The sequence below is a fragment of the Papaver somniferum genome, chromosome 9, assembly GCF_003573695.1.
Source record: "Papaver somniferum cultivar HN1 chromosome 9, ASM357369v1, whole genome shotgun sequence".
Classification (NCBI taxonomy): Eukaryota; Viridiplantae; Streptophyta; class Magnoliopsida; order Ranunculales; family Papaveraceae; genus Papaver; species Papaver somniferum.
In genome coordinates this window covers 173,512,006-173,531,568 of record NC_039366.1, presented here as the reverse complement: position 1 = coordinate 173,531,568, position 19,563 = coordinate 173,512,006, and the positions used below count along the sequence as shown (strand labels likewise).

General features: G+C 35.9%; 1 protein-coding gene and 1 pseudogene across 1 annotated transcript; one reads left to right on the top strand and one right to left on the bottom strand.

The window, feature by feature from the left end:
* The first annotated feature begins 15,424 nt into the window (after positions 1-15,424).
* On the top strand, positions 15,425-17,183 carry LOC113308752 (NAC domain-containing protein 68-like). The gene is made up of 3 exons (XM_026557216.1): positions 15,425-15,712; positions 15,843-16,126; positions 16,520-17,183. Exons 1-3 carry the CDS (start codon positions 15,532-15,534, stop codon positions 16,943-16,945), a joined length of 891 nt encoding a protein of 296 aa, XP_026413001.1. The 5' UTR covers positions 15,425-15,531; the 3' UTR covers positions 16,946-17,183.
* Positions 17,184-17,472: 289 nt separating this feature from the next.
* Positions 17,473-19,005, bottom strand: LOC113312887 (annotated as a pseudogene).
* Positions 19,006-19,563: the final 558 nt, after the last annotated feature.

The window sequence follows — 19,563 nt, the reverse complement described above, 5'->3', positions numbered from 1 at the left end:
ACCCGTTCCTCTAAACCACTATCGGCTTCGTAATCAAAAGGAAAATCTACATCGTCTAAAACAGTGGTATCCCTAATCAAATCCTCGTCCTTTTGAATAGGTGAATAATCATAAAAATTATTTGGATTTGAATTAGAAATAATATAATCACTATACATCTCAATTGGATTACTAGACTCCTGATCACTATGCCTACATATTTCAGATTCTTCGTCAATACTATCCTCATCACAGTCCTCATTATAATAACATGAAAAAGGTCGAACCTCATCAAAACAAGTAGTGTTACCAATTCTAACCTCGTCATCTTGATTATTTGAATAACTATCTTCATTCTCAAGGGTATTATTGGATACACTATATTGGCAATTCAAGTAATTTCGAGCAATTCTTTCGTTCGTCTCAGCTATCCGCTTGAGGTGGTCTTCTAAAAAAGGTTCACTCATTATTGTAGTTCTTTCGTTTATAATTATACTATTCATCTCAGCTAACTTACGCGTCGACTCAGCTAACTTCCTGAGGGACTCTTCTAAAGGAGGAGTAGGAACAGAGGGATCATAAAAAGGACTACTTTTCAATAGTTTGATTGTATCCTCTACAAACGAAGAACTCGTACTATAATCTTCTTGCTCGTAAGACTGATGCATGTGTGGATAGTAACTGGGATCACCAGGGTATGACCCATATCCTTCCAAAGGATGGCGTTCCCAACCACTATTCCCAACATGGTCATAAAAAGGATGATGTCCATATTCAAATTCAGGTCGATACTCATTGTATTGGCTTCTATCATACCAGTTCGACATTCTTAATTGCAAGGGAATTATACACAATCACAAACAAGGCTGACTCGACCAAATCAAACCTATAAAATCTAGCAAACAAAAAGCATGATGGCTCCACTTAGATTGTTTCTAGACCAGCTTCTATCTTTCGAAAGGGAATTCGTTGCAATTTGAGCAAACCCCTCTGGAATCAATCCGAGCTAATGTAAGTTGAATCGAGGCGAGGGAAGCTTAGTATATCTTTGATACCCAAGGCCTCACCGCATTAGAAGGCGGCACAGTCACACATTCAACTCACAGAAACCATCATGAACTTTGAAGTGTGCTTAAAGAGCAACCAATATTTTTCGAACGAGTTTCCTATTTAGCTCGTTACCCTATCGGTCTCGTTCTATTCCAAATTTTAAAGCTTGGGTTCGCGTTAGGTTTCGTTTTCCTAAGGCGGGCAAGAAGGGAGCGGTGATGAAATCCGAACCCTTATCTTGTATTGGCCAGGCCTTGCCCTTTACTAGGAATTTAAAAACAGTCCAAATTCGTCCTCAATCAATGAATCACCTTATGGAATACAATAAACCCGCTGACAGGAGATTCACGAGTGTTTCGATGGACTTACCTCCCGTACCAGACGGGGGATGAACCGTTGAAGTCGACTCGGGCCACGACTCCTATGTCATGTACGAACCCGAGGGGCCGAGACGATATAGTAATCGTCGTCCTTCCCTGCACACAGTTTATATAAAAAAAATTTTTTTAATAATAATACCCTTCTGTAGGGTTAAAAAAAGAATAAAGTCCAATTGTCTAGAATAAAGTCCAAATAAAGTCCAAAAATTACAAAAATTATGAAAAATAAAGCCTATTTACAAATCCTAAAAAAAAAATTATGTCTTTTTTTTCTTCTCTTTTAGCTTTTAGTTTTTTGTTCCCAAGTCCTTAGTATTCCACTTCGAACCTGTAAATCAAAGACATAAAAAGAAACGTAAAAAGGAACAAATAATAGTAAAAAAAAAAATAATAAAAACCTAAAAATTCTACCTAAGCACAAATCCGCGTCGGCAAAATGATTAATGGTTTTCTGGGGTTGTAGTAAATAGGATTCGTTTCAGACTTGTGAAGGAAATGGAATTTTTAGATTTAATAAAAATATATATACAAAAATATTAACAATGGTGAGAGGTACTGGGACTAATGATTCGGCAAATCTTCATAACATAGGGCTCAATGATTTATTCTCAACAATAATCGCTTAAAACATATATGGACTCTTATTTTGCCAAAGTAGATTCTCAAAACATTGATTGTAAATGTTAAGCATGGAACATCAAATCACCTAAGCTAAGCATGACCCATCTAATCAAATAACACCCAATTTAATCAAATCATATTTCAATTAATTTTTAATGCAAAAGTCTTAAAAAGAATTAATAAAATTACCCATGTATGAAGCTCGGCCTCCCCCGTCGTCCCAGTGTTGGGGTTTAACTCATCATAGTAAAAATGCTCTCATAATAATTTATTATGGCTCAAAAATGGTTTACAAATGATGAGAATATGAGAAATACAATAAAACCAGAGAACTACGACCCTCAGTGACAAAATAAGACTGCTGAAACCCTGTCGCAAACGCTGTGGAAAATAAGACTGCCTGATTACGACCCACACGTCTTAGTCGTTACTACTGTAAAAAACGACTGTTGTTGCAGGTCCGTTCTTCGCGTTCTTCATGTTCATCAGCAGCAGCAGCAGAAACGGAGTTTGGGAAAACTCGAATTTCTTCTTCTCTGGCTCTCCCCAGCCCCCCAGACTCTCGACACCCTCTCTAGTATACCCAAAGAGCCTATTTATACTGTTTAATGCCTTCAAATCTTCACAATAACTCCCAGAAATCTCCATTAACGTCGGGAATATTTTCTTTGTATTTCATGCAGGATATGGGATTTTCTTCCCTGTTTAACTCTTCTACGCGTCTCTGGATTGTCTTAAATTGTTCGTATAATATCATGAGAGAATATCTTCCCAAATATCTTCTCCCAATCTTCACACAGCTTCCGTAATTAACATAATCTTCTAAAATATCTCGGTCCCCTGTTTACTTCCAAACTCGGATTTTTGGCCCAAGTTACTCGATCAAATCGCTTGCATATACCCTGTCTAGTGTATTCAGGCCCATCCCAACCGTTTCTAGCGATTGAATCTCGCTGAAATCCCTCCAACAATACGACCCAAAATCAACAGCGTCTGCATTAAGTATTCCCGCCAAAACCAAATTCAAACAAAGAAGATGACCTCCCCCTATCCAGTTCAGGGGTGCGAATAGCAAGTGGTCACCCCTTATCAAGTGGGTGTCCCTTATCCAAAGCAGAGAGTCCGAATAACAAATGTCCTCTGGGGATGCTCCGCATAATTTTTCGAGTCGATTTTTCCAAAATTATTTATTTCCAAAAAAATACCTACAAACACACAAAACACCATAATAAGGACGAAAACGAGTACTAACAAAATACACAAAAGAGATGAAAATAGACACATAAATGCGTCTATCAAATACCCCCAAACTTATTATTTGCTAGTCCTCGAGCAAATTTATTCTAGAAAGGAAAATCATTTGAATCCCTAGGTGGCCCTAGTGGCAGAGTGTTGTCTCCGGAGGGTTTACTAGAGGTGTACCCAAAAAACCTTTACTCCAGACCCTAACTATCTACGCAAAATCTTGGAAAGCACTAAAGAACCTCCTTGGTTGGCATACTTATTAATTATAGGAGGAAGTACCCTGATACGAAATTCCAATTACTGTACACGAGTTTTCACTCAAGCATACTAAAATTCATATAAGTGACAGAGCTGTACTAAGATAGTTGCACTATGGACATCATATTCGGAGTCAAACTAATCACATGGAAAGATTAAGAGATGGATATAAAAAAACATAGATGGTTTTGATGTTTACTAAGTGAACGGCGTTTCCCATATCTGTCTGAAGGCCACTGCCAAAATGAACCTATCCTAATGGAATGAGATATCGGTCTGACTAATATCAACACAACTGGCATATACAAGGGAACCAGTGGTCAATAACTTAAATCTAGATCAACAAACTAGCAAATACAAGGGAACCAACAGTTGACTACACAGAACAATAACCATTTTTTTTAACTTAACGGCATGAATAGATCTTTTTGATCCAAGCGCATGCTTCTTGTCAGCAGACTAGACGATAGTTCCCACGGGTCCTGCATTCCACGCTTGCTTAGGCGACGGAAACAGGGAGAACACACGCATATTGCTATCCAAGTGTTAATACTTATTCCGATTGGTCTAACTGGTCCGGTCTTTTTTTTTTTAGTAACTCAGTCACTCTAATTCACCCTAGCAGTGGTAACAACTTGAATCGTGTGCCCCACCTAATCACTTAGAGAAACATAGTTTAAAATGAAAAAAATAAAAAACAGAAATGAAAAGGACTCAACGAGATATGGTGCAACTATCATGTTATTTCTAACACCTGAGCTCTGTGCTTTTATGAATAGACTCTTTCGATGTTTCCATCTAATCAGATTGGTTCCTCAACTCCTATAACCAAGATGTTCCCATCCACTTAGATTGGTTAGTGCAAACCTTAATAGGCATAAATTTCTAGGCTCCGGAGTTTAATAATTGCAACTAAAAAGTTTCTCCCATACCCCCAAACTTAAATCTAACATTGTCCTCAATGTTCTAAAGATGAAACTAAAAGCATGAACAAGGAGAAACTGTTACCATTTGAAGTGAAAGAGTTAAGGAAAGATACTACCGTGTTGCATGAGCATGGGATACCTCCAAATAAGTGCTAAGTTTAAAGTCTTCAGCCAGACTTAGGAAAGGATTAGTCAACTCGAACCATAAAGTAACAGTCGAAATAACTGTGGGTCTTCAAAACTAAATAGAGCTGACCAAAGGAAACTGCAATGAACCAAGAAAGTGGACAAGAATAGCATGCCCTTACCTAGTTTCCTGAAAACTATCGCTAATTGCGGTTCAGGTTGAGGTTCTATGAAAGGGTCTAAATAGAATATTTTCATTGGCTGCGTTTCTTCATAGATGGGATCCGAATCACTAGGTCTTAGAGTCTGTAAAAACTCAAATACGAACTTAGAATCACGAAGTAATAACCTAAATAATTGCGGATCCTCTAAGTCAATCAGATATGACTTACATAGTTGACCACAATGAGAGTAGTGGTCATTCTTAGGAAAATGTGTCGATTCTATTAACCTAAAGTACTTAGGCTTAGTCTCAGAACTTAATATTCGACTCATTTGAAACGTTCCCACAGTTGGAAGAAAACTATTTGTTGGGAAAACAAAGTCAATCTGGGTATCATATCCTGGGCAAACCACATCAACCAGAGGATGGGTTTCTAATAACTGAACTCCTTCATGGACATCATTAGGCTCGGGAAAACGAGTATGAAGGTAATCTTGTAAAATGGTCGAGGCACAGATATCAAGTCCTAAGTGTGGGGACTTTCTGAGAGTTAAAGGTAAGGCACTAGGGAAGTGATAATCACCCCCAAACTTAGAGTTTTCAGTGTCTCTAGATAGACCTCTAAGTATTTCTTCAATTTTCGTATCTTCAGAGCCCTTAAAATGTTCAAGAGATTCTTCTAAGTTATTATCAGGTAGTGCATCTTTACTCATCTCTATGGGTCTATGTTCTTCTTCCAAGACTATTGTTTCTAAGTCGCTAGACTCTAAAACAGTATTTTCGAAATGAAACCGTTCCTCTAAACCACTATCGGCTTCGTAATCAAAAGGAAAATCTACATCGTCTAAAACGGTGGTATCCCTAATCAAATCCTCGTCTAATCATAAAAATTATTTGGATTTGAATTAGAAATAATATAATCACTATACATATCAATTGGATTACTAGACTCCTGATCACTATGCCTACATATTTCAGATTCTTCGTCAATACTATCCTCATCACAGTCCTCATTATAATAACATGAAAAGGTCGAACCTCATCAAAACAAGTAGTGTTACCAATTCTAACCTCGTCATCTTGATTATTTGAATAACTATCTTCATTCTCAAGGGTATTATTGGATACACTATATTGGCAATTCAAGTAATTTCGAGAAATTCTTTCGTTCGTCTCAGCTATCCGCTTGAGGTGGTCTTCTAAAGAAGGTTCACTCATTATTGTAGTTCTTTCGTCTATAATTATACTATTCATCTCAGCTAACTTACGCGTCGACTCAGCTAACTTCCTGAGGGACTCTTCTAAAGGAGGAATAGGAACAGAGGGATCATAAAAAGGACTACTTTTCAATAGTTTGATTGTATCCTCTACAGACGAAGAACTCGTACTATAATCTTCTTGCTCGTAAGACTGATGCATGTGTGGATAGTAATTGGGCTCACCAGGGTATGACCCATATCCTTCCAAAGGATGGCGTTCCCAACCACTATTCCCAACATGGTCATAAAAAGGATGATGTCCATATTCAAATTCAGGTCGATACTCATTGTATTGGCTTCTATCATACCAGTTCGACATTCTTAATTGCAAGGGAATTCTACACAATCACAAATAAGGCTGACTCGACCAAATCAAACCTATAAAATCTAGCAAACAAAAAGCATGATGGCTCCACTTAGATTGTTTCTAGACCAGCTTCTATCTTTCGAAAGGGAATTCGTTGCAATTTGAGCAAACCCCTCTGGAATCAATCCGAGCTAATGTAAGTTGAATCGAGGCGAGGGAAGCTTAGTAGAGCTTTGATACCCAAGGCCTCACCGCATTAGAAGGCGGCTCAGTCACGCATTCAACTCACAGAAACCATCATGAACTTTGAAGTGTGCTTAAAGAGCAACCAATATTTTTCGAACGAGTTTCCTATTTAGCTCGTTACCCTATCGGTCTCGTTCTATTCCAAATTTTAAAGCTTGGGTTCGCGTTAGGTTTCGTTTTCCTAAGGCGGGCAAGAAGGGAGCGGTGATGAAATCCGAACCCTTATCTTGTATTGGCCAGGCCTTGCCATTTACTAGGAATTTAAAAACAGTCCAAATTCGTCCTCAATCAATGAATCACCTTAAGGAATACAGTAAACCCACTGACAGGAGATTCGCGAGTGTTTCGATGGACTTACCTCCCGCACCAGACGGGGGATGAACCGTTGAAGTCGACTCGGGCCAGGACTCCTATGTCATGTACGAACCCGAGGGGCCGAGACGATATAGTAATCGTCGTCCTTCCCTGCACACAGTTTATATAAAAAAAAATTTTTAATAATAATACCCTTCCGTAGGGTTAAAAAAAAGAATAAAGTCCAATTGTCCAGAATAAAGTCCAAATAAAAAGTCCAAAAATTACAAAAATTATGAAAAATAAAGCCTATTTACAAATCCTAAAAAAAATTATGTCTTTTTTTTCTTCTCTTTTAGCTTTTAGCTTTTTGTTCCCAAGTCCTTAGTATTCCACTTCGAACCTGTAAATCAAAGACACAAAAAGAAACGTAAAAATGAACAAATAATAGTAAAAAAAAAACCTAAAAATTCTACCTAAGCACAAATCCGCGTCGGCAAAATGATTAATGGTTTTCTGTGGTTGTAGTAAATAGGATTCGTTTCAGACTTGTGAAGGAAATGGAATTTTTAGATTTAATAAAAATATATATACAAAAATATTAACAATGGTGAGAGGTACTGGGACTAATGATTCGGCCAATCTTCATAACATAGGGTTCAATGATTTATTCTCAACAATAATCGCTCAAAACATATATGGACTCTTATTTTGCCAAAGTAGATTCTCAAAACATTGATTGTAAATGTTAAGCATGGAACATCAAATCACCTAAGCTAAGCATGACCCATCTAATCAAATAACACCCAATTTAATCAAATCATATTTCAATTAATTTTTAATGCAAAAGTCTTAAAAAGAATTAATAAAATTACCCATGTATGAAGCTCGGCCTCCTCCGTCGTCCCAGTGTTGGGGTTTAACTCATCATAGTAAAAATGCTCTCATAATAATTTATTATGGCTCAAAAATGGTTTACAAATGATGAGAATATGAGAAATACAATAAAACCAGAGAACTACGACCCTCAGTGACAAAATAAGACTGCTGAAGCCCTGTCGCAAACGCTGTGGAAAATAAGACTGCCTGATTACGACCCACACGTCTTAGTCGTTACTACTGTAAAAAACGACTGCTGTTGCAGGTCCGTTCTTCGCGTTCTTCATGTTCATCATCATCAGCAGCAGCAGAAACGGAGTTTGGGAAAACTCGAATTTCTTCTTCTCTGGCTCTCCCCAGCCCCCCAGACTCTCGACACCCTCTCTAGTATACCCAAAGAGCCTATTTATACTGTTTAATGCCTTCAAATCTTCACAATAACTCCCAGAAATCTCCATTAACGTCGGGAATATTTTCTTTGTATTTCATGCAGGATATGGGATTTTCTTCCCTGTTTAACTCTTCTACGCGTCTCTGGATTGTCTTAAATTGTTTGTATAATATCATGAGAGAATATCTTCCCAAATATCTTCTCCCAATCTTCACAGAGCTTCCGTAATTAACATAATCTTCTAAAATATCTCGGTCCCCTGTTTACTTCCAAACTCGGATTTCTGGCCCAAGTTACTCGATCAAATCGCTTGCATATACCCTGTCTAGTGTATTCAGGCCCAGCCCAACCGTTTCTAGCGATTGAATCTCGCTGAAATCCCTCCAACAATCCGACCCAAAATCAACAGCGTCTGCATTAAGTATTTCCGCCAAAACCAAATTCAAACAAAGAAGATGACCTCCCCCTATCCAGTTCAGGGGTGCGAATTGCAAGTGGTCACCCCTTATCAAGTGGGTGTCCCTTATCCAAAGCAGAGAGTCCGAATAACAAATGTCCTCCGGGGATGCTCCGCATAATTTTTCGAGCCGATTTTTCCTAAATTATTTATTTCCAAAAAAATACCTACAAACACACAAAACACCATAATAAGGACGAAAACGAGTACTAACAAAATACACAAAAGAGATGAAAATAGACACATAAATGCGTCTATCATTAAGTTATTGTGAGGTGATTGATATTTCTAGGATGCTCTTCAGGAGTATAAGACCAGATTATCAATTGGTTCCTGTTCACCTTAATTTATCAAAAGACAGAACAAAAACTTTGTTAGTACTTATGTGGGAGACAGATTTATCTATCAGAATAGACTTATCTGTGGGAGATGACTTGTTTATAAGTCTTCGACTTTGGGTCGTAGCAACTCTTAGTTGTGGGTGAGATAAGCTAAGGGAATCAAGTGCACAAAATCCGGCGTGGTTTTAGAGGCGTAAGGAATGCGACTGTACCTTAATCGGTGTGAGACTTGGTAAGGGCTCAAATACATTTCAGTCCGAAGTTAACTTGTAGTAGGCTAGTGTCTGTAGCGGCTTAATACAGTGTGGTGTTCAAATCTGGACTAGGTCCCGGGGTTTTTCTGCATTTGCGGTTTCCTTGTTAACAAAATTTCTGGTGTCTGTGATATTTCTTTTCCGCATTATATTTTTATATAATTGAAATATCACAGGTTGTGCGTAGTTCAATCAATTGGTAAATCCGACCTTGATTGTTGGATAGGAATTGATTTGCACTTGGGCGTTGGTCTTTGGTACCGTCCAAGCTATTCCTCATATCAACCGGACTCACATATTTCTATCTGTTCGATTTCAGATTGTATTGAGATATTGAGATATAAGTCTTTGATATCTTTCTTGGTTGAGCTCGCTTTATAAGATGGTGCTCTCAGAATCAAATTGGAGTTAGTCCATACAGATTGTCGAATGAATTATTGGGTTTGGTTGTTATACCCCCTCTTTTTCAGAATTAGTCTTAGAGTGCCATGTACCATGATTTTTCAAATATGGGAAATGTATATCATCCATACCAGCAAATGTTAGCTCACCACCCAACTGCGGCATAGCTACTCGACGTTTACAAGGGTCAACTGTGGGAATTCCCGTTAACATGTACCAATCTAAAGGAAGGATGTTGTAAAACCCCGTAATTTTATTAACATGATTTTCGCGTTTATGAGTATGGTTACCAAAAAAAATAAAAAATAAAAAGTTAATTGATTACGCTTTTAGTATATCCTGAAAATATAAATCATTTTTTTTCTATTTTGATTGATTAGGACTTAATTAATTATGGCAGTAACGAGTGTATTGATTGGTAGTGACATGTAGTTAATTTTTTAGACATTTTTTATTAGAGTATTTCCAACAGTATGTCAAAAAAATCCTACGTGGATGTCATTGCTAGATCCCCATTTATTTAGATTTTATCCCTGAATCTTAATAAAACCCTTTATACTAAAACTCATCTCCAGTAGTTAAGGTTGTATAATGTATTTTAGATTTAGATAAACATTAAAAAATAATATTTAGCTTGATTTCATATTAAAAATTATTTTTTTAAAAATAAAATTGATGACTTGGAATTAGTTAAGGGTCATCCCGAAGGTGTAGTTAAGACTTTCTTTAACACCTTCGTATTTAGTATTTGATCCCTCCTAGTTTTTAGGACCTAACCATTGGAGATGCTTTTTTACACCCTCTGTTGGAGATGCTCTTAATGTTAGTAAAGAGATTTATTATTTTAGCTAGCTAACTGTAACATGAATTTTAAATACATAAGAAATTGAAAATCGAAGACTTGATCTATTTTGACAATTTAATATTTGGTTCTTATGAAAAATATGTGTGTTATTTCTTACATTAATTAATAGGTAAGTAAAATATATATATATATATATATTTTTGCATTTAATTTTTAAAGATAAATTAAGAAATTGATTGATTAGTGCTAGTTGCATGCATATGATAATGCAAAATTAGAGTAATTTTCCTTATTTACGTGTGTAATCAAAGTTAGCAAAATTAAAGAAATTTTATTTAATATATAAATGCGAAATTATATTTAGATGTATGAAAGGTATATTTGGATAAAAATAGAAACATCATTAATAACAATTTAAGAAATTTCTTTGTGTTAGGAATTAAAGAGTTATTTTACTTATGTATACATACCAAACAAGATGTTTTATTTTATTTTAATAAATAAGTAGCATGCATAGGTTGTCATTTTATTGTAGGTAATAAAATTTAAATCAGGAAATTAAATTTAAATCAATGGGGTTTATTTGCATGCACTTGGTTTGATTAAAATATTGCCTAATTAATAAGATAAAAGTTATGTTGACATTATGGACTTTATTCTTTTTTTTTAATGAACATTATTTATATAAAAAAAAAACGAAAGAGGTGGACTTGGGACTTATTTTCAATAATGGCATTGTCTTGAGACCAGTTGACATTCTTGTGCATAATTGGGAAAATGGGCGAGACATGTGCTTTGACGTAACTGGAGTTTCACCCTTTACTGGAGGTGGGGTACGCACTTTTACTCCGGGTCTTGCTATCAAGAATGTTGTTTATCGCAAGAATTCCAAATATTTGGAGAAGTGCACATCACAATGATATGGTTTTGGGGTACTTGCTTTTACCACCTTAGGAGAGCTTGGGGGCGATACCACAGATTTTCTGGAGCGTCTGCGAAATTATATAGCTAGTCATGATGCTAATATACGGGCTGGTGATTTTCTTTTTCATAGTTTAGGAGTAGTTATTCAAAAAAGGGTTGTAGCTCAGCTTGTTGCTAGGCTTCCAACTAATTTCCTACCGGATGATAATCCTTCTGATTTACAAAAGAATAAAAATAAGAGAATTTTGTTAAAAAAAGAAAAGAAAAGAGAAAACAAAAAGTTATTCATCACTTTCATTTTTCTATCTTTCTCTTTCTCTCTCTGATTTTTCTTTTCAAACAATAATAAGAAAACCCTTTACCTATCACTTTCAATACCTTCTTATCATAGTTTTATTGATAAAAGAAATCAAAAATAAAAACATCAGATTTATTATTCTTGGAAAAAGGCGTTTGTCCTTGCAACAAGATTTGTGGATTGTATTTGAGACAGGGGGTTTCTACCTAATATAAAAATCAAAACCTATTTTAGCATTACAATTATATTGATTTATTTGTCATTTTGTATATTAATAATCATGATGGTTGTTTTAAATTTATTAAGTTGTTTTCTTTGTATAAATTGATTTATTTATGAATTATTTTTCACATTGATTATTAACCATTATTATTAGATTATTCTAGATTTTTATTTTAACAATTCATCTAGGTAGTAATGTTTTTTTTTTTGTTTTTTTTTCTATTTGTTAAGGAAATTATTTTTTATGCATAATAATTGGGTTTTAATTATTGGAAATGAGTTTGGTGTTTGTACGCGGGTAATTGTGCTGAATAGAAACGAATATATAAGTCTCTTTGTTGTTGAAATGTCAGCCCTTTATGGCATCCCACTACTGGTGGCTACCCCTGGAAGACTGTTCAGGGAACAGTAATGGTTTGTTTACCGGAATAACTCTGACAATTAGAAATGGTTTGTTTACCGGAATAACTCTGACAACTATATTAAGAATCATTTGAAGAAAGAAAAAGAAGACTGTTCGAGGAATAGCAGTGGTTTGTTTACCGGAATAACTATGACAACTAGATTAATAATCTATATTTTAAGGTTGAAGATTGAGTAAGAAAGTGTTAAATATTTATGGTTAAAACGGCGTAAGTATTATTGCAGATTTTTATGCATGGTTTTAATTATATTATCAGTTGCATGTGTTTGATTTTCAATGCACTCTATTATTTTTGGAAACTTCCTACTGGTTTGCTCACCCCTTTTTCCTCCCTTTTTCCACATAGAATGAAGAAACACTAAACGTAAAAGAAATTATTATTTATCATGGGGATTTGGGATTTGCACATTTTGAATTAAACCAGAGTGTTGGTTTGTTTTCATATACTTTGATTTTGTAATTATTATTTTACAATTTGTAATTTTATAAGTAATATTATATTTCATTTTATAAATTTTATTTGAGTTGAGTTTTGTATTTTATTAAAAATCTTTTGAAACAAAAAATCTGGTCTTACACAAGTGGCGGTCCGGAAATTTGGACTTGCTAGTTGGATCAGACCCGACCCACAAGGTTGAATCCGTGTCCGCTGGAAGTCCGAAAATCCGGGCGGTCACAGATGCCAAGCTCAAACTCCTTAAAATAAAAGCTCTTGATTTTTCCCACCATGTCTCAGCTATGGCTTTAACTAAGCTTCTATCCGCATTGGCGAAATCAAACGCAAAAACAGAAGAAAATCCACAACTATCGCAGTATCCTTGTGCTGGTGGATTATTTTTCACTACGATTTTATATAACATTCAACCTCTTTCAAGCTACTTCTAAAGTTTACACTCTGAGGATCACTCATAACATCGTTACATACATGGCTATCTTTATTATTTGTCGATACTATTTCCAAACCATCTAGAAAATTGTCCATACTCATACTACAATCAATAACGAAAGGAAAAAAATATCAATCACAAGACTAACTAAATTTCATATAAATTTACCTATAAATTTCATTCATTTTCATAACAAATAATCATACAAAATTTTATCACGAATAATCATACAAATTTCATACAAGCTCATACAAATTTACTTACAAACTAATCATACAAATTTTCATTCATTTTCATTACAAATAATCAAAATTTCAATTTTTTTCATCACAAATTATCAAATGAAACCCCGAATATTCTAAAAATCAATTTCAATCAAAATCATCTAACTTATCAAATATCAATTTTATCAAAATATCATCATCATAATCAAAAATCAAAAACTTAAAACGTAAAATTTAAAATTCTTACCCTAATGGATTTTGTGGATGGAATCGCACCAAACCACCCTCAATTGATTCCAATTTTGATGTTGATCAAACTCATCGAGCGAATTGAAGAAATGATGAAAAAATCGAAATTGAATCAAACATGTAGTTCTTGGCGGAGAAAGAAATGAAGAAGATGTCGAGTTATGTTGCTGAAATGGTAAATTTATCTGCATTGTTTGGTTCAGTGCAGGCGCGGAATGGTTCAGCGTAGTCAACCAGTTTGACTGGTCAAGCGCTGTTCCACTCAGCGGAAAGTGGAAATACATTTCACACTGAACAATTCAGCGCAACCTCACTGTTTGATTCTGCGACTAGCATACCAGATTAGCACTGCCATAGAACTTAGCTGCCAATAGATTAGAAGATGATAGGACTTAACCTACGTGGAATTGAGATAGCATCCCGACCGTCAGATTTATTCAGATCTATCTACTCAGAATTTTTCAAAACCACGCACGTTTACCTGTATGTTCAATTGCTAACTAAGCTGCAAATTGTCCTATACAAAATTATTTCTTCGGCCATCTCTACTGGAGAATGGTATTTTACCCAAACCCTAGAATAAAAACTTTTAAGTGGAAACCCAAGAGGACTCTTTTTTAACTTTTAACGTTGAAAAAGACGAAGACGACAACAACAGAAAAAAAGAGAGGGAAGAAATCAACGGTAAAGAATGGTTCCAAGTAGTAAGTTGAGTTAAGCAGTGACGCGATAAGTCTTTTTTAGAGTTCAAATACAATGAACCACATGTGATAAAAAGATGGCGACAAGTCGACAACCTAAAAAGAAAAACTTATCATGGGGGTGATGTATCATTATTCAGCTGTCTAATTCAGGAGAATAATTTTCAGCAACGATAAACTCAATATTTGTTTCATAAAGTTACTTGTTTGAATGATCTCAACTCCGAGGATAATATGGCCAGTCATTCAAACTGATAAACTAGTGATCCTTTGGACGCAAAATTGGATTGCATTCCCCTTGTTCTATTACTCAAGAATTAAGATATAGTTTCCACTGCATGAGTTTTGATGATTTAGACAGCTGCTACGCAGATTGCCATTTACAGATAAGGTTGATTGTAAAATACATGCGTTCAATTCCACTTGCTAGCGTTTAGATGGAAGAGGACAGCACAACATATAGTATACAATATTTGTTTCTTGAATGAAAAACAGAATAGACCTCCAAGGCTCCAACCGTTCTTAAATATTTGCATGAATCATATCAATATGCAATTTCATAGATATATTACTTTATTCTCCATAAATGAAAGATATGTTATGAAATTCCAAAATTTTCAATGAAGGTCATGATGACAACAGTTTAAACTTAATAATTAGCAGAAGACTTGGACATGATAATAATCCTAATGAAGTACCAAGTATGAGTAATTAGCAAAGGAAGGTACTCAAGGATAAGCCTTACCTAAAAGACTATACACCAGGACCAAAAAGATCCGGTCAAGTAACAAATAATACTCTCTGTCTAGATTAGACTCAGGAATCAAGAGGTCGGCCATCTTCTAAATTTCATTTCTGACCCTTGCCGCCAGACACCAAAAAGGTCCCACACAATTTGGCAAATTGGCTCACAAAAAGCCAAAGCAAAGTGGAACATTCTACTTCAAAATCACGATTGCAGCTCATAGCCTTCTCATAGCCAGTGGTAAAAGCTACCGAAAGAAATATTATGATAAGAAAATACACCCACGTGAGACCTTCCTTGAGACATGTGGGTCCCGCATACCACCCAGAATTTTCTCTATTTATATAGATGCATGTCTTCATGTTGTTTCAGTTCAACAACATTTTGCACGTTCACAAACACAAACCAGAAGAATCAAGATTCAGATAACAAGAGCAAGAAAAAGAAAGGAAAAACAAACAAGATCAAGGAATCATGATGAGAAGAGATAGAGATGTAGAAGCTGAGCTGAATCTACCACCAGGGTTCCGATTTCATCCTACTGACGAAGAACTTGTGGTTCATTACCTATGTAGGAAAATCAGTTACCAACGTTTACCAGTTCCGATTATTGGCGAGGTTGATCTCTACAAATACGATCCATGGCAACTTCCAGGTATGTTCGGGAACTTTTTAATTCAGTAAGTAGAGTGATCTAGGTCTTTCACTAATGGTTTCCTCTATTTTGTACTATGTTAAGCTTATTAACTTATGTGCTGATAATTCTTGGATGTTTGGATGAACAGAGAAGGCCTTGTTCGGAACAAAGGAATGGTATTTCTTTAGTCCAAGAGATAGAAAGTACCCGAATGGGTCAAGGCCAAATAGGGCAGCTAGAAGTGGATACTGGAAAGCAACTGGTGCTGATAAACCAATCAGGCCTAAAGGAAGTGAAAAGAATGTGGGAATTAAAAAGGCACTGGTTTTCTACTCTGGAAAGGCACCAAAAGGAGTTAAAACTAATTGGATCATGCATGAATATCGGTTAGCTGAACCAAAGCGAACATCCAACAAGAACAGCAGTTTAAGAGTAAGTTCCATTGTCATAGTTCATATAAATCATTTCTAGAACCTCTATCAAATTTATGAGAAGGCAGTTTCCTAGTTATAACATTTCGTAAGTTAGAAACACAAACAAATGATTCATGAACCTTCTATTTTGACTGAGAATGATAGTCAGATTTAGCGGGTTGAATGCATACCTTACTTATCTCTCCTTTAAGACTGACTAGTATCATGCTGACACCTGCACCAAAAATGCATACACAAAACGCCACTGGGTAACCATCATTTGTTTAAACTATATTGCATATAAGAAGTTCTTTATATATGGAGTAATAGTCAGGGGGTTTAGTCAATAACTTTTTCATTCTGGTGACCATACAAGATGTACAATGCTGACGTGAACTTATGTTTCCTGCAGCTGGAAGGCTGGGTTCTTTGCCGTCTTTACAACAAGAAGAACAACTGGGAAATAACTGAGAACCGAAAAGAAGAGCAATCTGTTGAAGAAACAATGGATTCGTCTATGGTCGCTGAAGAAGACACGGGTTCAGACAGTATTAGAACCATAGAATCAGATGTTGAAAATGATCTACCTACTGAGCTTATTTATCATACTGCGTCCCAAAGTAATAAACCTCAAACAGTAGAATTTAAACAAGAAAGATTGGTAAAAGAGGAAGACAATAGTAACTGGTTCACAGACTTGAACCTAGATGACCTAAAGAATTCTTTCACAATGTTCGGAGAACAACCTACAATGGATCTATCATTCCAAGATTACTACTTTGCTGGTCTCAATTCTCCACATTTAAATCCTTACCAAACCAACCTGTTACCATTTTAAATTCTTCTTGAAGTTGCTGATCTGTGTACAGAGTTGGAGGATATGTATATAAACAGCATTAGGAAATAAGTAGTACTAGAATCCGTCACTTTCTAAATAATTAGTCATTTTTCCCCATCATGCAAAAGGGGTAGTATTGAAGGTTGTAAGCTTACTTATACATTGGCAATTGCTGCAGTGCTTGTGCGTAAAATTAATTTATTTCAAGATAATCGCATTGTTACTATTAATGAATTTACTAATGTGCCTCCTAACTCAGTGAAAGCAAAATTCTAGAAAGATTACATATAGATTTGAAACAAATTGGGATAAAATATTCCAACAGAAACTCCATGAGTTGTTGGACTGACAACCAGATCCAACTTCAGCCTCTGCAATCGGAGAGGAAGCTTGAAAGGGAAGAAGGGGGTTTTGATTTTTTTTAGTGCTACCTAATCTCTGTGCTTGGCGGATTAGTATAAATAACATCTAATACAAGGAGGCTTTCCAAAAAATAGTAATTAAACTTAAGAGCTTAAGACATAGTCTGTACCAAGAAACAGAAGCATTTAAAATCCAAATCTTGGAATCTGTCCAGGGGTCAAACTTGGAGAAATATATCCTAAAAAGAAACATACAGCATAAGAGATGGAGCGCACCTGAGGGAATTTGATAGGTACAGTTATATGAGGAAACCTATGCACCATGAAACATGCGCCAGTGAGCTTGTTCCAAAATAATGAAATAAGAGATTCTAATGTTTCCAAAAGAAAGTCCCTTCTCCCTAGCAACCTTTCTTGTTTTCTAGTTGTTCGCAAAATCTCTTTCATGACAGATGATCCCGAGGAGGTGCTCCTGATTTTCGCCAATGGCCCACGATTGCCTTGGTTATCTCTCACTTCTAGCTTTGGCGTCCCAGCTGTTTCTTTACCAGAAACTCAAGCTTGAGGCATATCTTCTGTCTTTGGTTTAGGCGAAACCCCATTTTCCTTCATCTCCTCATGATACTTAAAGGCCTCTTCCGACATCCCATTCAGAATGAGAACAATACGAGCTTTAATTTTACACCATTCTTGTCCATCTCATTCCACAACAAGAAAACATTTTCAAACAGCCACCGACAAAATTCTCTAATCAACATAATGGAAGTATCATTGATGGGGTGGCAACATGTCTCTTTCATCTTTCCCAGGATCAAATACCTCTTCACCAGTCTTAAGGATGCTAAATGATACATGATAAGCCCCAATTGATGGTGAGAAACCTTTTGAACCATGTCAGCAAAGACTAATCTTGCATCATCAATTCGACGCGCTCTGACTAGGGGCTTAACAAATGAGTAGTAAGTGACAGTATCTAGCATTAGCCCCCATTTGTTCAACAAGATTACATGCTTCTTTTACAAGCTTCTCTTTAGCTAGAGCATAAATGATTGCATTATAAACCTTCTCACATGGAGCCATACCCAAATCCTTCATCTGATTAAACAACTGGAGAACATCATTTATTTAACTAGCTTTTGCATAACATGAGATCATACTAGAACACGAAACAACATCGCGGGTGATTTCTCCCACTCATCTCTCTCCTACTCGCTTCACGTAAACTGACCACCATATTAAACCACCCATTGAGTGATGTTAGAACTCTTGGTATTCAATGGAAACCTTTCTCGTCATAAAACAGCAAATTCTCAGCATCTTGAATGGACCAGCACAAGGCACTTAAGATATCTTGGGATTCCTCAATTCTGGTGTCAAACTTAAACCGTTTAAAAGCATAAAAGGTATTGATTGCTTTCGCAACCGCATGGATGGCACAAATTTTTCCTGATCAATCAAATCCCAATCAAATCTCATGCTGTATCAAACTTCCTTTTTGCAGTTACATCACAGTGATTAAGCTTTTGTTTTGCTTCTGGACCATTACTTTCAAAATTTTGCAAAATTTCCCACAATTTAATCAACCCTCTGAATTAACTCCTCACACTTAATCAGCATCTTCTTGTTCAGTTAATTAACACTCCCCAGTAACATTAGTACTAGAAGAACTATAGAAGAACTAAAACTAGAACAACCCATTGCATTTCTACTTCTAAAACCCTAAAATCTAAATTCACTTCTTCCGATGCCATAAAAAGTGGACGATATAACTTGTTTTTGAGATTCTTACCTTCTTAACCAGTCGAATTGTTCAGTTTCTTCTTCTTTTTCGTGATTCATCTACAGCTTGATGATCTGTTATACTGGTTCATTTGATTTTCTTTGATCTTCTCGTTCATTTTTTCTGAAAGAAAAGAGGGGAAAACAAAACCAGCCTCATGTTTACTGTTTAGTCTTTTATAGTGTCTGTTTTCTGAGATGTCTACAGAATATATATCCAACGAAAGGGGGGCAGAAGTACAACTCGGTATGGTTCAAGTTGCACCTGGTTCTTTCACTCATTTTATTTGGGTGTATCTGCCCACATCTATGACTATCATTGATCACAAAGGCTCCGTATGAGCTACTTAGTGGAGGAGACTTTAAACAGCAAAAATAATATAAGCTCGGGGAGTCATTCAGGAATCACAGAAGAAAATGTGCAATTTGATCTACATTCTCGTACAGAACTACGACAAAGACTGTCATGAGATTTGA